Source organism: Rhamphochromis sp. 'chilingali', assembly GCF_963969265.1.
Source record: "Rhamphochromis sp. 'chilingali' genome assembly, chromosome: 5".
Taxonomy (NCBI): Eukaryota; Metazoa; Chordata; class Actinopteri; order Cichliformes; family Cichlidae; genus Rhamphochromis; species Rhamphochromis sp. 'chilingali'.
The window spans coordinates 16,854,995-16,879,145 of NC_137932.1; the positions used below are offsets into that span (position 1 = coordinate 16,854,995).

The 24,151-nt window shown below is 41.5% G+C and overlaps 1 protein-coding gene across 1 annotated transcript in view; it reads right to left on the minus strand.

Annotated features, from left to right (window-relative positions):
* Nucleotides 1-519: 519 nt before the first annotated feature.
* The window catches only part of sipa1l1 (signal-induced proliferation-associated 1 like 1), a 100,868-nt gene continuing 77,236 nt past the window's right edge, over nucleotides 520-24,151 (minus strand). Inside the window, exons 11-25 of the mRNA XM_080883854.1 lie at nucleotides 20,239-20,818; nucleotides 18,213-18,311; nucleotides 17,138-17,313; nucleotides 16,570-16,857; nucleotides 15,994-16,143; nucleotides 15,221-15,354; nucleotides 13,132-13,229; nucleotides 12,523-13,010; nucleotides 9,074-9,265; nucleotides 8,117-8,285; nucleotides 7,440-7,674; nucleotides 6,920-7,090; nucleotides 6,730-6,841; nucleotides 6,155-6,233; nucleotides 520-3,726 (exon numbers count right to left, since the gene is read on the minus strand). Coding sequence (XP_080739980.1) covers nucleotides 3,583-3,726; nucleotides 6,155-6,233; nucleotides 6,730-6,841; nucleotides 6,920-7,090; nucleotides 7,440-7,674; nucleotides 8,117-8,285; nucleotides 9,074-9,265; nucleotides 12,523-13,010; nucleotides 13,132-13,229; nucleotides 15,221-15,354; nucleotides 15,994-16,143; nucleotides 16,570-16,857; nucleotides 17,138-17,313; nucleotides 18,213-18,311; nucleotides 20,239-20,818 — 3,115 coding nt within the window. The 3' untranslated portion in view covers nucleotides 520-3,582. The remainder of the gene's footprint in view (nucleotides 3,727-6,154; nucleotides 6,234-6,729; nucleotides 6,842-6,919; nucleotides 7,091-7,439; nucleotides 7,675-8,116; nucleotides 8,286-9,073; nucleotides 9,266-12,522; nucleotides 13,011-13,131; nucleotides 13,230-15,220; nucleotides 15,355-15,993; nucleotides 16,144-16,569; nucleotides 16,858-17,137; nucleotides 17,314-18,212; nucleotides 18,312-20,238; nucleotides 20,819-24,151) is intronic.

Here is a 24,151-nt window from a genome sequence, read left to right on the forward strand (position 1 = left end):
AAAGCACCTGTTTGTCAGGAGCTGCACTGGCAGGGAAAACTACAGAGCAACATTCTAGACAAGGTTGCACAGGAATCCATCAATTCACCCTTTTTATATCCAAAACCTGTAAACACTATGCTTTTTTTCTTTAATGTAAAACACATTGTTGTGCAAAGAATCTCAAAAATAAGATATTGCAAAAAAAAAAAAAAAAAAAAGAAAAGAAAAAGAACATCTGAACATTCAAATTTGTGATATCCTTCAGTGAAGCAGCAAAAACAACGCTGAGGAGAGAAAACCCACGTTCACTGCAAGGTAACAAAGACGAGTGAAACCCCAGACCGGCTTACGTTTGTTTCTGACTTAGTATAAACTGAATCTAACATCCAAGTTGATGCACACTTTTAAAGATGCAAGCAAAACATCTGCACTGCACGTTCTGTCATTTGGCCATACTTCATTTAAAATACAAAAAAAAAAAAAAAATTAACCTTGACCACTTTCCTTTTACAATAAAACATAAACATTGCTTTTAGTTAATTTAATCATTGATATAGTTTTGGACAGAAACCCAGTGTACATGGTATATAATTTACAGTCAACACTTTACGGATAGGGGCCCATTTGCGCCAAGAGGACTCACCTTTTTTCATTAATATTTCAAGGATTTCACATTAGTGGATGACTCGTTTTCACAACGGGCCAGCTTGAAAAACTTAAATTTAAAAATAAGGGGAAAAAAGACCAAATCTGGTGTTGACCATCTACTGGTGTAACTGTCGTCCACGCAGACTGACGGGAGATTCCTAAAACAGAACCAAAACTTTTGCTAACAGTCCACTCGTGTCTCTGCGAAACTGCAGAGCTTAATAAGCATGTCGGTTATAGTAAACATCATATTTCTTTAGGCTCGTTTATATTCTCTTTACATTCAGACTGGGAGACCATTTGTGCTGTGCGCTGCAGGGCTTCTAATTGCATCAATGTGAGATGCAAATTTACTTGGGGCGAGTCAAAAACTTTAGCGCGGGGGGAATTAAGGCTTTCGCCAAGTTTAAATGGACACGCTTAGGCTTCGACCTAAACGCCCCTGTTGTCGTGTCAAACACCCAGCTGTGACTCTTGCTTGTGTTGTAAGCAGCTTTGTGATGTGGGGGAAGAAAAAAAAAAACCTGTCTTCCGGCACACTTGTATTACAGGGGCCAGTGGCTCAAGTAATTGAATGCAAAGGCACACACGCAGACAGACTTCCACAAATACTCATCACTGTGTCGGGAGGCTGGCCTGACTGACTGAAGAGGAGAAATAAGCATTTGAGCAAATGAAAGGATGAAGCCTCTCAGCCGAGTCGACGACTGTGAGTGTGAACTCAAATTAAAATCGTATCTGGTGAGTGCGTGCGTGTTACTGTACCAGGTGTGCTTATCTTTCAGGATGAAGGAGAAGAGCCTTTCCCTTTTATCTGTTCCCCAGGTGCTGTTTCAAAGGCATGTCCCTGCTCTGCCTCGGAGTAAATGACCAAGATAAGTGACTGTAGGCACGGCTGGATTGACTGATGTACATTCACACGACAACAACACACACACACACACACACACACACACACACACACACACACACACACACACACACACACACACACACACGGGTACAGCTGATACTGTAGCCCCCTCCTAACAGATAGCCACATATGCAATTTCTGTTGATTCCTCACATTCCTGACATAAACTGAACCTGAGGAAAACTATAAATGCTCTGCAGACACAACATCCACACACACTCACACACAGACACACACACCTTAGGTCTGCTCCTTTTTTTTATCAAAAATACACCTGTGATTGTCTCTCAAGGCTGGCTTCTGATTATTCCTCCTGTCCTGTTTGTGTGGCCTCCACGGTTTGATGTCTGACTGATTGCGGAAGAGGCGTTAGAAAAATACAGAGTGACTGGCAGCACATTTACAAATCATGACATTTCCACTGGTCACCACTAGAGGGCACTGTAAGCAACACGACAGCAGGCTTGGGCACCACAAAATACAACAGAATACAGAATAAAAACCATACAAGTCAGGCTTTAGCCAGAATTAAGAAAGAAAGCCATTTAAATAATATAGCTAGTGACCGTTTGTCTTGAGGAACTAAACACTGATGTCAGTTGTACTATACGAATAGAACAACGTATTTATTGGATTATAATACAAGGAAATAAATAAACCTTGGGGAGGAAAAAACAACACTTTTCCATCTCATTAATGTCTCTGTCACTTTTAATCAGCAGCTGTCTCTGCAGACAGTGGGATGATGTTTAGAGTTCTCACTTTCCTTTTCCCCCCTCACAGTTCAGTGGGAAAGGATAAAGGCTCTTGTGCAGCACAAATCGGCAGCCTTGTAAGCTCCAAATAATCTTTTCCCACTTTAAGCGTCTCTTAAGAGAGTCCTGACTTCTTCCTATTGCTTTTAAGACACATATAATTAGGAGGGACCAAAGCACTACGGATCAGTCCTGGGTTTTTTTGTATTTTTTTGGTTTTTTGTTGTTGTTTTTTTTAAGTGGCATCGCTTGCCGATGGCTTTTAAATATCCCCCTCTGTCAGGATGTTGTAATCCAGATTTGACTGACACGAAAGAGAGAAAGTGAGATCGAGAGAGAGAAAGAAAAAGAGAAACTGTACAAATCCCTCCTGTGCTGAAGCAGAGCGACCTGTTTCCGTGTGGGTGGCTGCGGTCGAACAGCCAGAGCGACCGTCCGGTGGTTTGAGCCTTCGAGGGGAGGGCACGCAGGTGTGAACGAAGTGAAAACCTCTCACGTGTCCTCTGCTCTTGTGGTTTCAGATGATCGTTTCTGTATGTGTGTTTGCATGCGGTCGTTTGTGTTCCAGTAGCTGGACCGGCAGATTGATGGCGTACCCGTCTTGACTTTGCGGGACCATTTTTAAGAGACTTTCATTCAGATCACCTTGGTGTCTCTGTAACGCCACCCCACCCATCCTGTGGCAGCTGAGATTTGGCATAAAGGACTCAAGTCCCCTTTTAGAGCAGCTGGGCATCATTTAAAAAGACTTGCTGGGAAAAAATATTAAAAAAAAAAAAAAAACAAGAATAAATGTCCTAAAAAGAGAAGCACATCCACGTGGAACAAAATCTACAGATAGGAGGCGGAGCTTCTCTGCGTGCACCGCTGGAACAACCGCAAGAGGCAAAGTCGACTTCTTTAGAAGGTGGAGGGTGTGAAGTGCTTTCTCCTTGTCGGCAATTTAAGAAAAGAGATTTTGTCACACGAGAGAAAGACAAATTCAACAGCTCTCATAGGTGAGAATGACACCCATTTTCTTGAGTGTCATCTTCCTAAGTTTAACAGAGGGTCTGCGAGGAGAGACCGAGACTGGTCGACGGCATTACCCACTGATGGCTGAAGCCAATGGAAGATGGTTGACGTATTCAGCATCAGGATAATTCAAGTCCAACAACAACAATCTCCTGTTTCCTCGTGAGTGTCGATCCTCCTCTGCCTCTTTATCCAGAGTGTGTGTGCGTGTGTGTGCGCTCATGTTTGCATTTGTGTGCATGTGTGTAGGTTAAAATGTTGAGGTGGGAGTCAGTTCATGTCGATGGTGTTGAAGACCCACTCTGTGAACTTCTTGAGCTTGGCAGCAGAGGTCTGGGACTCCTCCTGCAGTCTCTGGTTGTCCTCCCAGAGTCTCTTGATCTGAGCCTGAAGCCTCACCTTTTCTTCCCGCTCCTGCGGAAGGTGGAGAAAGGTGGGGTTAAATTACTCGTTTTCATTAACCCGTTATTAAGCAATTAACAGTGGACAAAGTTTTTCTTAAGCAATCAATTCAATCTCTGCTGTGTTTATGTAAACTAAATCTCGGGCCTGCAGACAGCGAGTCGCAGCTAGATAGAAGTTTGTGATTTTGTAAACAGATATTATCAGCTGACATTTTAAACCCGAAGACAGCACAACGAAATAAACTCCGAGTTGGGTGCATGAACATAAATATTGAGTCTCAGTCTAGGAAGGTAAAGAACACACTGAAGGAAACAATAAAACTGGAGCGAGCTGCTGTCAGTCAGCTGCAGTCGATTGCTGCTGGGGTGAGAGAGGTACGTATTAGCTTTCTTGGTGTCAAACTGATTTCCTGTCATGTTAAAAGTAAGAAATGTAGAAAAGCTTTGCAACATTTCACAAGACAGCTGAAAGTTTCCCAAGAATTGCATTACACGTGAATCTCAAACCGCAGCAGTTTTCTGAGTGAAAACTTTTCCCCGTTACAAAAGGTCAGGCTCAAAGAGGGGATGGTGAGGGAGCTATAAGGTGATTCAACCACCTGACTCGTGGTTTCTAAAGCCTGAGTGGACTGTACCACTGGAGAAGGGGGTGATTAGTGATAGTCCATCCTTTTTCTTCACTGCTTTTCCAATTAAGCATGGTGGGAGGCTGGAGCGAGCTCTCATAGGGCAAAAGGTATCCTACCTTTTATCCTACCTATCCTAACAGGACTATCAGAGTTTGTCGCTTTTTGCTGTGATGTTTAAGTTAATATACTATATTCCATAAAGTCGAAAGTTACAGGACTATGATTTATTCATATCATCAATAACCTTACGGCTAATTTTAGGGGAAAAGCCATATTTTCAGCCTATGGGCAGAGGTGTCTTGTATTCTGCTGCTTCTTTGCTATTTGCTTACACTCTGGCGTTTGATGTATTTCACCATACTCGTAACTCTCAGCCGCTTCAACCTCACTACCAAACACGAAGCATTAAAAGTACAAATCATGACTTTATGGTTAGTATTTGGTGTGAATAAAGTTCTGACCTGTGTGGTGTGCAAAAACAGCAGTAACTGAAATATGGACATGAACTATGAAACACTGGACGAGTGAACAGGAAACATGGGAAACTTTTTCCAGGTGATTTAAACGTTATCATTTTAGTGGCCGCAGTGAAACTTGAGTCAGCAGTTAGCAACAACAATAAGCAGCAGAGTGGACCCAAGAGAACAATAGAAACGCTCAACTGCTGACTTTGTATATTCTTTTGAAAACAAAATATTTATTTACACCACCCGCTCCACGTTCCACTGTATACAAAGGCAACTGAAGTCTGTATCTTTCATTCACACTTCAAAAGAAGAGGGGAACCAAAAATGATTCTTTTAGCGCAGCACCGAGCAAAAGTTTGCACAGGACTCAATGCAGTCATGTGAAAAAACGAGTTTATCCTTACAGTAAGAGGATAATGTGTCACCAGGTGCTGCTAAATCTGATTGGCTGATCATCAGTTTGAGCATCTCTATAAATTCTTCTAGAAAAGCAGATTTTTGACAGTTTGCTGGGTTGGAGCGTTCAAACATTTCACTGATAAGACATCAGCAATGATCTTAGAGAAGCACTTCTTACTGCCCATCAATGCCATTTGCAAACAATTTGAAGACCGTCACTCGACAGTGAGAAAGATTATGCACAAATGCAAACATTCAAAACAGCTGCCAATCTTCCCAGAACTGAACGTCCCAGCAAATTCACCTCAAGGTCAGACCGAGTAACGCTCAGAGAAAAACCCTGGAGCTACAGGCCTCAATTAGCATGTTAAATGATAAAGTTCATGACAGCACAATTAGAAGAAGACTCAACATCTATGGCTGTTTGGAAGGGTTCCCAAATGAAAGCCTTCACTCCTGGAACAATGTCCTTTAGACAGATTAGAATAAAATGGGACATGTTGGGTAGGGCTGTTATAACGATATATATCGGATGACGATATAAAAACGTCTATCGTTTCATTTTACGCTATCGTTTGTTTCGTGGTGTCGCAAAATAATCTGTTTACGGCAATATTTTTTCACCGTTTTGATGGTCACTGTAGTGGCTATTTCTTAAAGTTCTCTCTTTCTCTTATATTTAATATAACCACACTACGGACGGACAAGCGCCTGTTTTTATGCGTTGTCGTTAGCAGCAATGACGGTAACACCAAATGTTACATTTTTGTGATTTATATCGTTATCGGACGATAGAATTTTTATATCGGGATATGAGATTTTGGTCATATCGCACAGCCCTAATGTTGGGCCGCCTTCTTTCTTTCTTTTTTTTTTTTTCCTCTTCTCGCAGGACTGTATATATTTATTCAAACTGTGTGTCATGTTTTAGGTTCCGTCTCACCTTCTTCAGGTCCTCCTGAAGCATCTTCACCATGGCCTCCAGCTTAGTCACTTTCCTCTCCAGCCCTATATGTCCCTCACTGCGGCAAGAAAAGAAAGTCAACCTGAGTAAACACTGCATACATCTTTGAAGTGGAATTTTATTAGCAACAAACTCTTGTTTACCCTGTATATTCCAGTTCTACTGGATACTGAATTCAGTTAATAATCTTTATATGTACACACACCATCTGCTTCTTGAATTATCTGGTTAGACGTGAAACTTCTTTTTGTTGCACTGATAGTTAATCAATTTCATTTTAAAAAGTCTAATTCCCAAACCAAACCAACTTAGTATATGCAACATTACAGGTAGGCAGTACTCCGTTAACCTGCTCAGCACCTCTGGATCTTGTAATTTCTCATTCTGTGCAGCTGGATGGCTTTAGCTCATTTGCTTTGTGAACTTGTTTTTCATGAAGGAAAATAGGACAGTAATTTTATCTTTTGTCTGCAGTCCTGAGGTGATGTGTGTTCGCTGCACATATCTTCCATGTGAACATTTAACACAGACTACAGCGTGTGTGTTGTGTGTACCTAGACGAGGGCCGTGACAGTGGAACAGGCTTCAGCTCTATGTGAGACTGCTGTGGACTGGAGGTGCCGCTGCTCCGGTGGTTTGAGTCACCAAAAACAAAACTTCTCTGGACTAAAAGAAGACAGAAACGTGAGGGCAAAGAATACCAAGCGTTTGCTTTAACTACTAGTAAAAGCAGGAGAACTATACCATAATGTGTGTTTCGCTCATTCTCAAAGGTATTGGCCACGTCCACCAGGTGTGTCCATTCGAGGGGACTGTCTCTGTCTGAAGAGGGGAGGGGCATGAGCTCCTGAGGGAGAGGTCCACGATGACGCTCCACCAAATCCACCAATGATGTGTCAGATGCCGAAAGGTCACCTGTTAAATTAAGTTTTGAAAAGTGATTTTTCCACACTTTTGAGCATTTTTATTGAAAAGAGGGGACAGCAGGAAAAAAATAAAATAATTTAGGTTTAGCCTTTGCTGTCATTTTCACATAATATTAAGAGATATGGTAACCAAATATGTCCTTGGCAAATATAAGCACCTCTTAGTTCTGCAGAAAACATAATGAGCTGCGTTGCATTTATTCAAAGCACCCTTATTTACCTGCTAATTATTTTCTAATGCATTTGGTTATTTCCCATTGAATAACAGTAACAACTATCAGCAACAAATTATGTCTTCAGTATATAAAGCGAGCTGCCAGCCTTCTACTCAAGCTTACCATGCAGTTTGACTCCCAGCTTATAGGAAGGCCGTCTAAGGGGCACGCCACGAGTGGTGGGCGAACGTGGAAGGGTGGAGCAGCTGAAGAGAACGTCAGCGGCGAGAGCCGGTTCAGGAATGGTGTCGCTCAGGGAGGGAAGGCGCTGGCCACGATAAATGCTCTCATCTGATAGAGTGCGATGGAGCGAGCGACGGCGGCTGAGAGGCTGCTCTGGCGGCGACTTCTGGCTATGCTGCGCAGGGTGAAAGTGAGCAGGTGTTACTTTAATGATCACATTTACTACTGCACAGAGTCTGCTCTGACACCTGTGTGAGACCAGGGGCTGCAGTGCTGCTCTACATCAGCTACAGCCTCTCTCCTGTTTGATCTGCTGCCAAAAAACATTCGCCACACATCAAATACATTTTTTTCCCCCAACGACGTGCAGGTGAATGACCTATTCTAGCTACAAGCAGACGAGCATTAACACCCGATTTTTATGTTTGATATTTGACCTTTGCTTTTACAATTGTACCACTGCCTGCGAAAAGCTGAAGTAGCTGCGAAGGTGGACGGAACAAGCAAAGACTGCAAATTGAGCTTTCCAAGTGAATTCACTCCACTCACCTGACAAATTCTCTGAAAGCTGTGCAAACTTTTATAGTAGCTGCTTTTGGTCTTAATGGCAGACGTACCTTTTCTTTATGTTTTCGTGGTGGCGGGGGACTGTCTGGAGCACTGTGCCTCTTCACATCTTCCTCCATTATAGACTTTGCATGAGTCTGCGGCGAGTGCATGTCTCTCAGAGATGGCCTGGCTGCCGGGGTTGGAACCACGTCTACTCCACTTTCTCCTGGAGATTTCCTAAGACACAAACACACACGCGCACACACACACAGTCAGTAAAAAGGCGGTTGTGAGAAAATTATGTTGCACTGATAATGTTTTATATAATGACACAGAAAATAAAGATATGTAGCCTTTCAATGGGAAGGGAAAAAAAAAAATCACATTCAGGGTCTGCATTATAGCATTTAATGCAATACTCTCTTGAGCCACAAGGGGGTAATCAAGTAGCACACATGATATTACATGAAACCCATTAATGTAAAAATTGTAGTACTAGTTGTAGTAGGATTAAAAGCAGTCTGCCAAATGAAAGCACTGCTATAAATCAGAGGAAAGTTCAATTTGAAACTATGAGTATAAATGCAGTAATGCAGGGGGAAAAAAGACAGCCACAGTGGCAACGTTAGGCATCATTCTTTAGACACTAATGTGGTTGGGAATAAAGTGAGTTTTAATGCACTGTACTATGCCCAATGAACCATCTGAAGGATTTGCCAAATTTAGAAAAATCTGACCGGAACATCTTTCACCTGTTAATTTGTTCTGTTTCTTCATTATTAACCAACAGCCTGAAAAAAAAAATCACCAGGATCAATAACTTCTTGTGAAAGTTAACACTGAGCTGGCACAAAAAAATCCAACTCTCTTTTACAGAGGCATTTAAAGCTCAAAAACCTCTAGAGGAATTATTGATAACATATAACTTTAATAATTTATGTAACTTTTCACACCTCAAATACACAGTTTGAATAACAATTCAAGACTTTTGTTTTCTACTTTCTGTATAGTCCTTTCATCCTTACTTGCGCGTGTCTCCAAAGTCGACAGAATTGATGGTGGAGCCGGGCTTCCTCCAACCAATCAGGTACTTGGACTGAGCTCCTTGGCGCGGGTAGAAGCTCTTGGGCCCAGGGGACACCGAGGACTGAGATGAAGGGGAGGTTGCCGAAGAGGACGACTCCTCTCTGGGAGAGCTGTGGCCCGAGTGGCGAGCACTGATGGACAGAGGAAACAAACAGGATGTGGAAATAGTAATGAAACATATGTACACAAGTTGCATCATAATCCTCACTAAAAAAACAACAACAACAAAAATACATCTTAAAGCAAAGACAGGCTTTTTCTTTTAAACCCAGATCTGTGCATTATTTAGGCAAGAATCTTAATGTTTTTACGTTTTAAGAAGTCAAGCTTGGTCTTAGGTCAAGCAGTAATACAAAATTCAGCAGTGAGACATCTTTTATCAAGGAATTTTGAGGTAGGGCATATATTATTCAGTTATAAATGGAAAACTATATGAAAGTATCACCTGCTGTCAAGCCAATCTTGGCAAGCTCATTCTGCCACCCCTTTTCTTTTGCCCTCCATCACTGTGACAGAATACAAATGTAGTTTTAATGCTGGACACATGACACCGAGGTCATGAGGTGTAACTATCATTACTGGTGATTTAAGACTCTTCAAATGAGAAGAGCAGGTCACTGGAGTTCCTTCAGATCTTTGGCATGTGTAGAGGGAGTTAAAATTACTCTTTAAGGTTGGCTTCACGTTTAAAAACGTGTCTGTGGATGCAGTTTGCAGTATAAAAGTACTTGAGAGTAGGGCTGGGCCATATTATACCGTTCACGGTAATACCGGTATAATGTTAGGCAACGATAGGAAAATGAAATATCGCGATAGAATGGGAGTAAAACGCGCATGCGCAGTGCCTTTGTTTTCATACGCACATGGCCGATTGTTGAGTGAAACAGATGAACCAGAATTGGTTTGTAAAAATGGTGCAACTTCAGTGATGTGGAACTGGTTTGGTGTTTGTCCGTCAGATACACAACAAAGCACATTTTTTTGCAGAACATGCAAGCGGCCGTTGTCATTGTCATATTTGTCGGACTAAGACGCTCTTAAATCTGGGAGTAATCTGGGTCCTAAACTCCGTATGCTTCAGGTCAAACGAACACTGCAGCATCACTTAGAGTTAAAAACTGTCTAAATTCTTTCATCTTTAATAAAACGATCAGCATTGCTGCTTTACCAGGTGTAACTATAAAGTTTAACTTCCAGGCATCCATGAAAACAAAAGTTATTACATTTAACGGAGTTAGAAGTTAGCAGGAAGCTGGCGGAAGTTAGCTCGCTAGTTACCTAAGCATGATATTGCATGTTCTGACGGAGAGATTTCTGAAAAAAATCAAACGTACAGCTCTGCTATCACTTCCAACATAAATGAAGACAGGAAACTAAACAGCAGTGACGTTTGTAGGGTTACTGAAGTTGGGCTAGCTGGTATATAATGATGTGCTACGTGATCGCTAGCGACACAGCTATGTTAGCATAACATAAACAGTGAAGCTGGAGGAGAACACTAACACTTTTCCACTTATAAAAGTTAACGTGAAGGTTCTTCATGGTTAGAGACAAATGCATGGCAGGATACTGTAAACGGACCAAACTTCAGTCAGGAGAACAACTGAGATAATCCATCCACAATACGAGGTTAGTCATTAATATACTGCAACAACATGGGAATAGAGCAGCTGCCAGAGAATTCAACATTAATGAATCAATGGTACAGAAGTGGAGGAAGCAAGAAGAATGAGTTTAATAAAGTTTGATTTATCTGACTGCTTTGTTTCGCTTAATGTGCCTTATAATCCCGTGCACCTTATGGTGCGAAAAATACGTACTGCACACTGCAGTTTAATGTTGCAAAGCACCTCTTTTTAACTTCAGTGGATATTATACATGTTATGCTCAGGATATGTCAGCCCATTTCTACTGGAAATGCCTTTTGGTTAAACTTTCAGCAAGGAATTTGCATTTGCACTGTTACATTTTTATAAAGCTTTAATGTACATAAAAACCAGCTTCTTGTTTAAGTGAAAATAAATGGAAGGTTGTCTTTTTGCGCTAGTAATGTTGTGGAGTTGTATTTTGTCTCGCATCAATTATATCGTCGGTTATATCGTTATCGCAAATTTTCAAATATATATCGTGATAAATATTTTTGGCCATATCGCCCTGCTCTACTTGAGAGTGTTAGTTGAGGGTAAAAAAGGTTCTAGGTTTGAACCAGTCTAAAGTTGCTTATCAGGTTAACTGGTAAACCACCAAAAACGATCCGGTGGTTGAAATTCTGTAGTTAATCAGCTGATTCCTAAGATGGAAATTGGCAAACAGAGGGACTAACACACAAACTTCAGTGCTTGTATCACATTTAAAATATTATTTCTGTTATCTCATGCACTACAATGACTGCAGCAATCAGGCAAATACTGAGATAATAAATTATGAAATGGATGAGGCCAGATCTCAATGCATAACTGAAGCTCGATTAGTTATAGCTGTGAGATGAAACATATTTTGAATGAACCAATTTATGTTATTCATTGTCAATCAATGTTAAACCACTTGAGTTTTTTTTAGCGTATTGTGGCTAAGGGATCAGTTGCTTATCCTATCAAGGTAAGAGTGACAGGACAAAAGTGGTAAAGCTGAGTGAGCTGCACAAATACAGTTAATGCAGGTTTAATCAGGTAGATTTATATTTACTCAGTCTATTCATTACATCACTTCTGCTTTCCCAGGCTGTCAAACTCAATTGTGTCGTTGTCACTCTGACCCAATCATTTTCTTCTGAATTATCATTTCACGCTCTCATTCATCAAACCCACCTCCTAAACATTTCAGATCAGAGATCATCACCTAAATCTCCAAATGCTTCATCACCACCACCACCAGCATCTGACTCCAGGGGAGGGTTTGGGTCTACTTCCTACCATTGTTGGACTTTGCTGTCAAACTCTCTACTTTAATAGATTTAATTCAGGTCTTTCAAACAATTGCTTCTTAGTGAAATGTGTTTATTTGAAAACAGTATGATGATGCATTCGCCATCTGCTTCTAGAAGCAGTTTACCTCAACCTCAGGTATGATCATGTCATCACGTTACGTTCTAGGTGCAATTCTTAGGCTTCAAGGTGAGAAACAACAAATGGATTACAGTGTTTGTGGTCATTAGCTGTATGCAATTGAATCAAAAGTGGGATCTCTTCTCAAATCTGTTTTTCTTCAGTGTTTTACAAAAGCTTTAACCATCCAGCGTTTTCTAAGAAGAAGCTAAAACATTTTTCTTCTGTCAGGAGTCTTAATCATATCACAACATTTTTCTGGAAACTTCCACCCTTAAGCCTGCACTCCCTGCCTTAGAGGACAAGTTTAATAGTGAAGCTTTAGGTTTTACACCCACACCCACCTGGAGTGAGATCCAGTGTCACTCAGGCTGTAGGTGCTGCTGTCTCTAACAAGGAGGTGAGTAGGTGGACTTCGACCTGTTCCATCCATGCTTCTCTCTCCTGGAGGGCCAGGGGACTCGGCAGCAGCAGGCGACCTCTCGAGCATCCTGCGGCCTCCCTCGGTTGGACTGTGCCATGGGGACGCTGACCTCTCCCTGCTGTCTCTGCCTCCACTGGGAGCCAGCAGCGAGGTGGTGCTGCCATGGTGAGTGTGGGGGTGGGCGTGGTGAGAGGCTCCAAAAGAGCCGCTGTCGATGCCGCTGTCGGCCGAGGCGCCCTGGAGGTAACCACCTCCTCCCAGGCCATTGGGTTCTGGGTCACCCTGGTCACCACTGGAGCCCCCACCAGTCCCCATATCATACCATTTGTCGCTGTCGCTGTGGCCCCCACTGGAAGTAGTGCTGGAGAGTGTGTTACTACTGGAGTGACCAGAGTAAGGGCCATCTGACTGCATAACGACAGATAATAGGGATGAGTACAGGGAAAATGATAAAATATTCTGGTTATACAAAAAAGCCTAAATGTTCATGTTACATCACCATCATGTCAAAAACCATGTAAAGCCTGACCTGGCTGCCCTTCTTCGGGGACAGGTGGATGACTTGCTCTTGCCTCTGGATACGAGGAGCTCCCGAGTATCCTTGACCAGACTTCGAGACTGGCGCCTCTGCAATAAATAGACCATTACACACAGCTGGGGTTGGTGACAAACACATGAGAGCACACCCTGTGGCACAAACATCGTTGATGAATACACACAGAAGTTATGTTCATTTGCATATATTTTACTACTACAGCAGTTGCGCGTCCGAGAGGTTCACACGGATTTTATTTTGCTTTTGCCATGTCCATGAACAAAAACCCACATCACTTGTCAGCAAAAGCCAAGCACATCAAACACAAATTTGTCCCCAGATGGTCCCTGCTGGCTTTGTTTGTTCTGGGCAAGCTGTGCCGCGTGAGAAAACGTGTGTATGTGTCCCGAAGCAAAACTTGGGGTATAATTGGGACTATTGTATAATCCTGTGGATGTTATGCAACAAGACCTACAGAGAAGGCTGCTAATGACCACAGCATCATGACAGAGGGAGTAAAGAGAGATATCATAACATCTGCTGGAATGAATCTAGAAATGTAGATTCAGTCGCACAAAAATCTGCAAAGTTGCACCACAGCCCACGGGGCTCTCCACTAATAAAGAATGTCTTTATTAGCATGCCTGCTTTTCAGGAGTGCACGTGTTTATATACAAGCATATGTGGGTATTTGTGTATTGTTTACTTTCTGAAGAGTTGCCCTTTTAAGCTAAATGAAAAGTCATGAGAAATGGCAATTTCTCCATGAATTAACCATGTAATTACTCTGGTGGAAAGCCCTTTTGAAGCTAAAGGGTAAGCAAATGTCCTGTTTGTGTGTGTGCATAACAAAAAAAAGTATGTATTTTGCCCACTGCGTGACTCGTGTTATTTCTGGACATAACATGACCACATAATCGTTGCTGAAGACTGGCAGGTCAAAGGGTGAAAATGGAAGGAAGAGGAAAAGGACAGATCTCTAAACCACAGAGAGAGCAGACTGTACAGTGCAGGGCCAGACACTTGGCTGACTCTGGCTGCACTGGACCAGTTTACATTGTTCCACCCTGACCAGTAATGACATAAGTGCTATGAACAACCACAAAATGAAAGACTAAAGCCTTTAACTGTGATTGTGGCGGTCAGGAACAGGTTGAGAACATGACTGAAACTAGGCTGGTCAACAATCAACGAAAGCAACATCCTGCTGGGAATCAAAGGAGCAGCGTGGGGGGGGGGGGGGGGGGGGTTGGAAGCCTTTGTGGGATTCGGAACTTTAATAAAAGAAAGGTCCCAAAAACAGTGCATGGGAGAATACTTTCAATTAAATGAGAGGGAATGTACAACATAATAAAAAGAAGTTTGAATGAGAGGCAAAAACAAGCAGCAGTGGAGAATGAGGAACAGACTGAAGGGAGGGAGGGAAGGAAAGGCGCACAGTGACTAGGGTGGCCAACTGTGTTGACAGGAAAGAAAGGAATTTCTCCCTTTTCTCTTCTTATTAAGTCGTATAGAACAGAATTATTGCACCCAATGCCACCGTTTGAACACCTTTCTGATCCCTATTCAATAATTCTCCCCTTCCTTCGCCATTTGTCTCATTACGTTTCCACCATTTTGTTTGCAGAGACATTAAGACCTTCTCAGTGAAGGCAATATAATTCACAGCTTGCAGAGGCGAAGGAGGTGGAAGAGGAGTGGAGTGTGGGGGGAGTGGAAGGGAAGCGCTGTGGCTGCTGTCAGAGTTTTTATCTCTATGAAAAAGCTGCTGCTGCAAAGAAGAAGAAAAAATGCCACCGGCAGACGAGGTAGATGAGGAGGCGCACACACACAAACACCACTCACGCACTCTTCAAGATACCTGTCATTTCAAAGAAATTTACCACCACAGATAAATATGGATGATTTCTTTCCAGTGCTGTCTCCTCCTCCGCCCTCAAAACTGAAAAGCCAACTGCCCTGATGTCTATAAAAACACGTCCACAGGCTCACATTTATGCTGCGTTTTATGTTTACACTACTGATAGTATTAAAATACGCCACAATTTGCCAAGACTTTACAGCGCACTTAATCCCAACATACCTGTTGACCCGCGTTCGGCTCCTCCCCCTTCATCCATCCTGGACCAACTGGAAGAGGACTTTCCACCTGACCCACTCTCTCCAGCCACCTCTCGTCTCTCCCCAGACATCGGAGAGTGCCGATTGCTTGCAAATCTAGGAAACGAGTGCACATGCACCAAATTAAACCCCCCTTTTTAAAGTTACTTAACTGTGTTTTTACTGATTAAAAAGGAATGATAGAAAAACAGAGTTTGAAACAGAATACATTTTCCTACAGGCTGCAGTGGTTGGGGGGGGGGGGGGGGGGCTGTCGAGAGCATTAACAGAGACAAAGACCTAAATGCTAGCATCTCACTCTCCTACAGTAATGCCATATGCTGTTACGGTTGTAAAAAGATTGTACTTCAAGCCAACTTTTTTGTATATAGCAAAAAATATATACACACATATATAAAAAATTTAAATAATTTATGTCACAACGATGCATAAATACATAAATCAGCTTCTTAAATGTAAATGCGTCTTAAACGTCTGTTTAAAACGGTATATCAACCTGTTGCTTTTTGTTGGTTTAAGACATATTTTATGACATCTACAGAAGAGAAGCGATAAATACCTGACCATATGTCAGAGTACACAGAGCGCAGTGGACTTTCTATCATTGATGAATGAAATCACAAATCCCTAAAGGCAGCATAAAACTTTGTAGTGAGAAGAAACTGGGGGTTTTTGTACATAAAATATGCAGTCACTATCCATAAATCGCATCCATAACCACATATTCTTCCTTACTGCTCAGGCATGGACTTCTGTCTCCAGTGAGCAGAGCTCCCAGAGGCGTCGCTGGAACAGGACAGGTTGCTGGGAGAGCTGCGGTTATGAGGGGAACGGCCTAGCGCCAAAGATGAGGCCAGGCTATAGCTCTCACTGCCTGGAGACATCCTGGTGTAGGACAGAGAAACAGTAAGAATTTATCCGCTCATGAAAACATGAAGGTTTTTGTTTTTTTAAGCCAAAAGACTATAAAAGTTCAATTTTCAAAGTTCAGGAAAATTTCGATGGATTTTTATTTTGTCCCAAACAATCAATATGGGGGGGGGAAAAGTCTACTTCTGAAGCGCAGAAGCGCTCATTATACGTAAAAATGTTTTATTTTCAGCAAAGGTTAAAAAATAAATAAATAAATAAAACCTATTACCCAGGAAAATATGGACTGTAATACAACTGATCAGTTAAACAGCTGGAGGATTCTGGCTTTCGCAGCACATATTTTCCAGTTTGCTCTCTCTTTAGCAAACCTTTCCCAGTCTCCTTCAACATAATACGGTTTTTCAATCATACATACTTAAAGAGCCAACAAGCTCTAACCTCTTGGTGTCTAGAGGTCGTCCATCGCTGCTAACGCTCCGCGGGATGACACCACCCCTCTCCAGCCTCTCGGCTGACAGCGTCTTTCCCACTGAGCTACCGAGGCTGATGGCTCGGTTGGGTGTGTGGGGCTGTGGCGAGGCAGTCAGAGATTGCTGAGGGCTGCTTGATGTCCTCTGCCACTTGTTATTGTTGCTGCGGAAGGGGAATTTGTACTCAAAGGAACCGCTGTCGCTGCTGCTGCCCTTGTACTCTGACACAGGCACCCGATAGAGCTCTGAACAGCCCCTGTGGAGGGAAAGAAAAGAAGTTTAGTTCACATGTGTCTGTGTGGAAGAAGGGCTTGCATATTGCATAACCCATATTGAAAAGGGTTGGCATAACATTCAGGACTTAGGACAACAATATTGGTCACCTCTGGCTCCAAAGACACAAAATTTGAGGGCCAAAACACCAAACTCAAGGTTTCAAGTTTGGACACAAACCAACATGTGACATCAAAGTGGCTACATGCAACTTCTATGAAAAGTCTATGACACACACATAATTTTCTTTCTTTTCCACTTACCTGCGTGGAGTGGCGTCCTCATGTGGCGGGATGATAACAACGCGCACTGTCACCGAAGTCCGCAAGAGGTCAATCATCTGCTCGTGGGTCAGAGTTGCAACAGCAACCTTGCAGATTTCCACCAAACGACTTCCCTGCCGCAGTCCTGCCTGCCAAGCGTAGCCGTATGGCTCCACCTAAAAATAAAGTTACAAAAAGTAAAAATGCCAGAATATTTTCTTCATCTTCAGTAATCCCTGATTTTGACCTCCTGCAGGGGAATCTTTGCAGATCCTTTGATATTGTTGCCCGCATTTATGCCTGTGTGCTCATGTCTCAGTGTTTTATATGCAGCCTTAGCTGACAGAAAAGAAAAATAGAATGCTGGGATTTTTTTCCTTTTGTGGGTACCCACTTTTTTTCTCTCTCTCTTGCACACTCCCTCATATCCATCCCAATAGTTTCAGCAATCTCATTCCAGGAAATTGCTGTTATTTCTGAATCATTATATTGATGCTATGATTATGAGGTGATGATTGCTATTATTTCACTCATAAAACAAAAACTGCATCGGAGAAGTAAGCAGAAATGCACAAGAGGAATCGATGATGCTGAACAGGCCAGTCACAGTAGTTGTGGGCTGTATCAATTCCATGTGTAGTTAGATTTTTGGGGAGGTGCACGTCGGGTTACACAGTATATTACAGCGTATATATCACGCTAAAGAATTTATTTTTTAAATAAAGCATAAAAACTGAACAACTTGGTGTTTCATACTGCTGGACAAGCACATCTGTGTGCATTAAACTATTAAATTATACAACATCGCTTTGGTAAAATACTCATTGTCACTAAAAATAAAGGTGTATTTGAATCTCAAGTTGTCTGAGAAAGGAAATGTGTGCAAACATCTGTTGCATGACAACAACAAGTTGCTATGTTGGGATGCAAATCATCTCCCTGGGGCTGCTTCATCACCAGCAAACATTTTACGCCTACAAATTAGGAGCTTCTCAAACCGCGCATAAGCAAGTGTTCTCCCCGAATGCGCTTCACAGTTCTCAGACACACATTTTCATTGTGAATGGACAAGTACCTCAGCTACGATGCCTTCGTAGTTCACGTGGAAGCCGAGCTGTCCCAGGCCATTTCGACGAAGCGTCATCTCTGATGTCTCACAGCCTTTAGTCAGGAACTGGATATAGAGAAGGGCAGAGAGGTGCACAAAGTGGATGTGAGCCATTAAAGGACAGGGACGACTGGAGGACAGAAGCTAAAGCAAAGAACCAAACATCCCCCGGGGTGTATTTTGGTTCAACATAAATAAGTCATTATTTGGAAAAAGCTTTGCAGGATATTTGAAATACTCGAATAATGGACTTCCACTTAAGAAGCAGTTTTAAACAACCTGCGTGATCCTTAGGATGTTTATTTGCATGAACAAAAACAAGCATTCATATATACAAACTTGTTAAACAACAAGAATAAAAGCAGGTTTGTCTCCTGCTGTATGAGAACAACTGGGTAAACTTCTGGGTCACTGTTTTCATTTGGCGGTGAAGAACTAAAATCAGTTACGGAAAAGTGAAAATACAAGAGTTTGGATCCCATAATACTCTAAAGGTCAACTAATAAGTTGATAAAATATGTGGTAATACTAATCCTTATTCCCAACAAACTTATCCTGTTGTGGTCAGTCACAGCCCTTCTGTTGATGTGCCTGGTGGCTTCAGGGTGCCTCTCAGTTCTCTATCTGAACAGCGTATTAGCAAAAATCTCTGCAGAAGTCAAACTTCCCAAGAAAGTGTGAATAAATCATGATGCAGACTGGCACCTGACAGGAATTGTTATTTTGCCCTCTGATGTTTCTGAACGTGTGTGTGGGAGAGGAAGCGAGCACAAGAAAAAAAAAAAAAGGGGGGGGGGAGAAGGAAAAATAGAAAACAAGAAGAAGAAAAAATAGGGGGATAGGAGAAAGAGAGAGGGAGACAAAGAGAGGGAGAGTAGAAGAGATTGGCTCCAAAAAGCAGCTGGCCCGAGGCCACTTCCCTTCCACGGTCTGGCACTGAGGTAGTCCAAGCGATTGAAGATTAAAGACAGATGCATAAAATGCAACATGTGATCAGCTTCTGAGTCCCGAGCCAAGTAACGAAGTGCAAGTGTTCAAATATGTTTGTATGCATGTGTGCAAATGAAAGATGTCAAATTCAACCCAGGCTACAGAAACACATCACATATGTTCGCATGCAAACACACACACACAGTTTTAAGGCAGATAGAGGCTGAGGAAATGAATGTATTCTAAAGCATTGATGATTACATAAGAAAACACCTTTTTTTCCTCCGACCAGTTTCCATGGAAACAGCTAAGGACGAACTAGCATCACTTCACTGTATGTGTAGGTGTATGAGCCATTAAGGAGTATTTGTCCAGTGGTGTTTCTGAAACTCCCTCAATAAGCAGAGACCAGTAATGAGACAGCAGCATGTGGATGCAGAAATGTTGTCATTCTGGCAGACTGACAGCCGACACTGAATAGTAAGCGAGACTGTGAGTGGGCCAGGTAACTGATCAATGGCAGCCAGCGGCGTTTTTTTCCATTGGTTGGGTTTCTCAGTACAGTTCTACTATTAATATGAATAAATAATTCTGCCATCTTCAGGACTTCCAACAAACACAAAGAGCGTGGTTAACATTGCAAGCATGAGCGGTGTCCAAAAGGGACACAACAATATTTGTCTTGACGTTCGAAAAACAAATCGCAGTTTATCTTGGCGCATAAACCAATTAACCTAATTTAATTTAGAATATGTAGCTCTTGGGCATGAGAGCAGAGGGCAGAAGACGGAAAAAATTGTTAATGGATGACTCATTGTGAAAGGGTAACAAACAAATACTTGTTCATTACCACTGAGAGGAAGGTTGAAAACCTAATTATATTTTCAGCTATCATTTATAATAATAATGATGTCGGCTTCCTTCTTGGCCAGGTCACTCATGAAAATAAGTTATTTTTAATTTCAATAAAATCCAGAACACAGACTGCAACTCCCTCCATCGACTGTTGTTTATACCAACAAGCACCATTCTTATGTGTATTGTATTTTGTGTGTGTTCTAACCTCTAGACGTTTGACCACCTCTTTGAAGTCTTCTGTATTATTACTGATACTCCTCAGAGACACGCTTTCACCCCGCTCGTAGAAAATCTTCAAAGACGCGGGGCTGCTAAGCGTCCAGCCAATCACATCCTTAGTGGCACAGTTAAACACCACAGCCTTGGCCTCCTGGTCCAACAGGATTAAAAAGTCGTTGGAAATGGCCAGCAGGGCCTCCATTTCTCCTCCACTCCCATGATCCTCAGCATGGACTGGCCAAGTCACCGCCCCAAGACTGCGCAGCTCTGCTCCTTCATATGGCCGGGTCTTCTCTTTCTTTTTGTGGGCAAGCGAGATGAAAGGGAACTTCCCAGAGGGGTCAATCGGGGTGTTGGTGGTGTGCCGCTCAGCCAGGTCGCGCAGATACTCCTGCCGCGTTCGGGTGGCCATGGCTCGGAACTTGTGTGATTTGTGGGCAGCATTTTCCGCATTGATGACCTTGGCCAGCAGGAAGTCCCGGAACACCGATGACTTGGGGAACGTCACACCCTCTGGGATAGGGGGGCCGAAAGAGGGTACGTCTTTGGAGCGGGTGACGGCCACACTACAACGGACAGGAAGAGACCAGGCAGAGAAATTAAAAGAAAGAAGAGAAATAAAAATGGGAGAAGAAAAGAACAGATAAAAAAAATAAAAAATAAAACTCCAGGCCAAGAACTGGGTCAATTTAAAGTCTGTGTTTTATTCAGACATCAGATTATTTTACTTTAAATGAAAACAATATGTCCCATGAAAAGCTTGAACTCTTTGCCATTTTAGACTAGTCAGATTTAAAAGCAACAAACTGCAACAAAGCTATCTCTCTTTCATTTGTTGTTGTGATGTTGAAATGGAGAAGTTTAGAGTAAAGCTATAAAAGCAGAAATGTATAATTTCTTTATTCCTTTTGTTTAGTTTCTTATTATTGATACACTTTAGTGTCCTTACAGGCCATTTTAAAATGATTTTTATAGTTTTTATAGAATTTTGTGACTTCTTATCGGGTTGTCGAGTCACCTGTGAAATACTGAATGCCTCTAACCTGCATGAAAGGTGTAAATAAAACCTCATTTCAATCAAGGAGCTGTGTGATTGCGTTTTTTCCCTACACCTCCTCCCCCCTCCTTCCTTCCTCCTTTCATTAAGTCCCTGGAATGGCCATCTGAGGATACTTGCTCTCTCTGGTATGTCAGGAACTCAGCTGAGCAGCCATGAAAAGCAAGGAAAGATGGGGAGGATGAGGGGAGACTGCTATTTTAAATCTGCTGTCCAAAGCCACAGAAAACACAGTGTGAGACACAAAAGGAATATGTGGCTAAGAAAGGAAGAAAAGAAGTCTGTGCAGGGGAAACATCAGGAAATTATTGCATACTGGCGAAAGTTTTAAAAAACAATTTTTAAAATGTCTGAGAGTGAAACAGTTCTCTAAACGGTCTACAGAGCTCTGTGGCTGCACGCTGGCCACCTGTCCTCGTCTCAACCTCTTCATAACCAAATGTGCTCAATCACAGGTGATAATTGCCAGCTGACAAGAGTAGCTGTAGAAATGGGAGCTCTCATCCCACACACACTTCCCCGCTGACATGCGTCAACATACATGCTGACACCAGGATTAATAGCTTTGTCTAATTAGCGATACCTGTGCCACCCACATCTTTCTAAACATACCTCAGAGGCACCCTATCTTCATGGGTGACATGGGGTGTTCAATTAACCTAACCATCATATCGTTGACACCTCATCTCCCATGTTTGCAACATGGAAAGGTGGGCCCTGAGGTAAGAGAAGAAGCATTGTTTTCTAGACAGAATTGCCTTTGAGAATGAACACAAGCTATTATTGTGCAAGGCTGGCAAGTGCATCCTGGGAATACTCACAGGAATTCCAGTGCCATTTTTCTACAAATAGGGACGGGGCCTTTATCTGCCTCAAGTGCAGAAGAGAAAAGTCCCTCGTATGAGAAAGAGTGAATTAGAAATAATTAAATGTTACTACTTAATTCAACATATTTTAGCAGACATATCATCTGTGCCAAAAAGGAGATCACCGTCAGTGCATCAACCCAGCATGCCCACGTTGTCACAGCTTCTCTAATCTAACTTGAAGGTCAACCACACCCTGCCCATCAACAGAGAGCATGTTTTTAATTCAATACAGGTATTAATAAAAACAAAAAACAAAAAACCCAGAGTAAATAAAAATGTCTCCATTTCCTTCCTGCCATTTGTGCTGAAATCAACAAGGAGAAGGAAAGCAGGTAGCGTGTACATGCGTAGGTGTCAGGGCATGCAAACGTGTTAACATCAAAGACCCTTCTGCTGTTAGCGGTTTAGCAGTTTTCACTCTTTTAACTGTGTATATTTTCAATATGGCCCTTACAATGGAGGGAAAATTACATCACACTGTTAGTTCACAGCTTGACTTGTTTAACATGATCACAGGATTTTTTTCCACATTTATTTAAAAAAAACAAAAACAAACAAAAAAAAACCAAAACAAAACAAAACAAAAAACGAATAAATGGCTCTGACTAAAGACATAATTCCCCTGTAATTAAACGGAATTTAAATTATTTTATTTGAAATTACAATATTTATATATTTACCTACAACTACTTTGAAGGTAGGCAGATTAGAAAAAGGGGTTAATGAGCAAAATAATTATACTCTAAGCAAATAAAATGTTGCGTTAATAATTTCTTTTGAGTAGTGTTTAATTTCATGGTAATGTTGAAAATGTGTTGTAATTTTTGGAGCGCACGTATTATGGAGTGGATTAATATTGCTTTTTTCACATCTTTATTTAATATTCATTATGTCAATAAGTATGTTGGATATTCTATTATTCAAGCTTTATTTTTATTTTACCAACATAAATGTGATAAGAAATGTTATCCCCTTTACCAACTTAAAAATAAATAAATGCCATTAAAATCTGCAAACCTGTGTGACCTTATAATGACAGCACCCTTTAAAAATCACTGTTTTAAACTGTTCAAACAAGTGCACAGTGTCTCTTTCCCTGTAAAATACCTGGAAGTTAGGGAAAGTTTAGCCACTACTGTCCACAGCACACACTCCAAAAAGTACAGTGCACTTGCAATGTAAGCTGGGAAAATACTATTCATTTTGCCACAAAGTTACCAAGAAATTACATAGTTACTTACTTATGGACTTTCATGAAATTACCTACAAAATAATTTATGTGTCCTTTCCTGCAATATGCCGAAAGTTATTAAATAAACTTAGTTACATGTAAATACTTACATTTATTTACAGACAACTTAAATTAATTTAAAGTATAATACGACTTGTTACCTCCCATTCTACTGTGTACACCTTTAAGTATTTGTAGGTAAATTTAACTACATGTAATTTGAAATAAAATTCCATTAATTTAAATTTAATTAATTTAAGTTATTTTTAAAATAACATCTTAAAAAAATATATATTGTGTCCAGTTAAAATTAGAAGTCTTCCTAATTCTGATGTCTCTCTATTGAAGGATTAAAATAAACATAAAGTGAAGCAGTAAAGAGTTTAAGATATAAAGTGGCATTACATGAAAGTATTTTGCCCTGTAGCATCCTTATTAAAACTGTTACTAGCATATAATCCAACTTTGAAAAAAATAATAACATCAAATCTGATGAGAGACTGGCAGCAGCATAGCTCTATTAGCCAGGGCTTCTGTCGATAACAAATGAACCATGCCGGGTATTTGAGAGTGGGGTAGCTAAAGTGATTATACGATGGGAGAACAAATGGTTACAATAAAATGTGACCTTTTATTCTTATTCTTCTCCATCACTACAGCATCACTCAATGCATTATATTGGAGCTCTAAAAGCACTTGTACTGATCTCAAACACCTGTGAGTCAGTCAACCAAAGACCTGT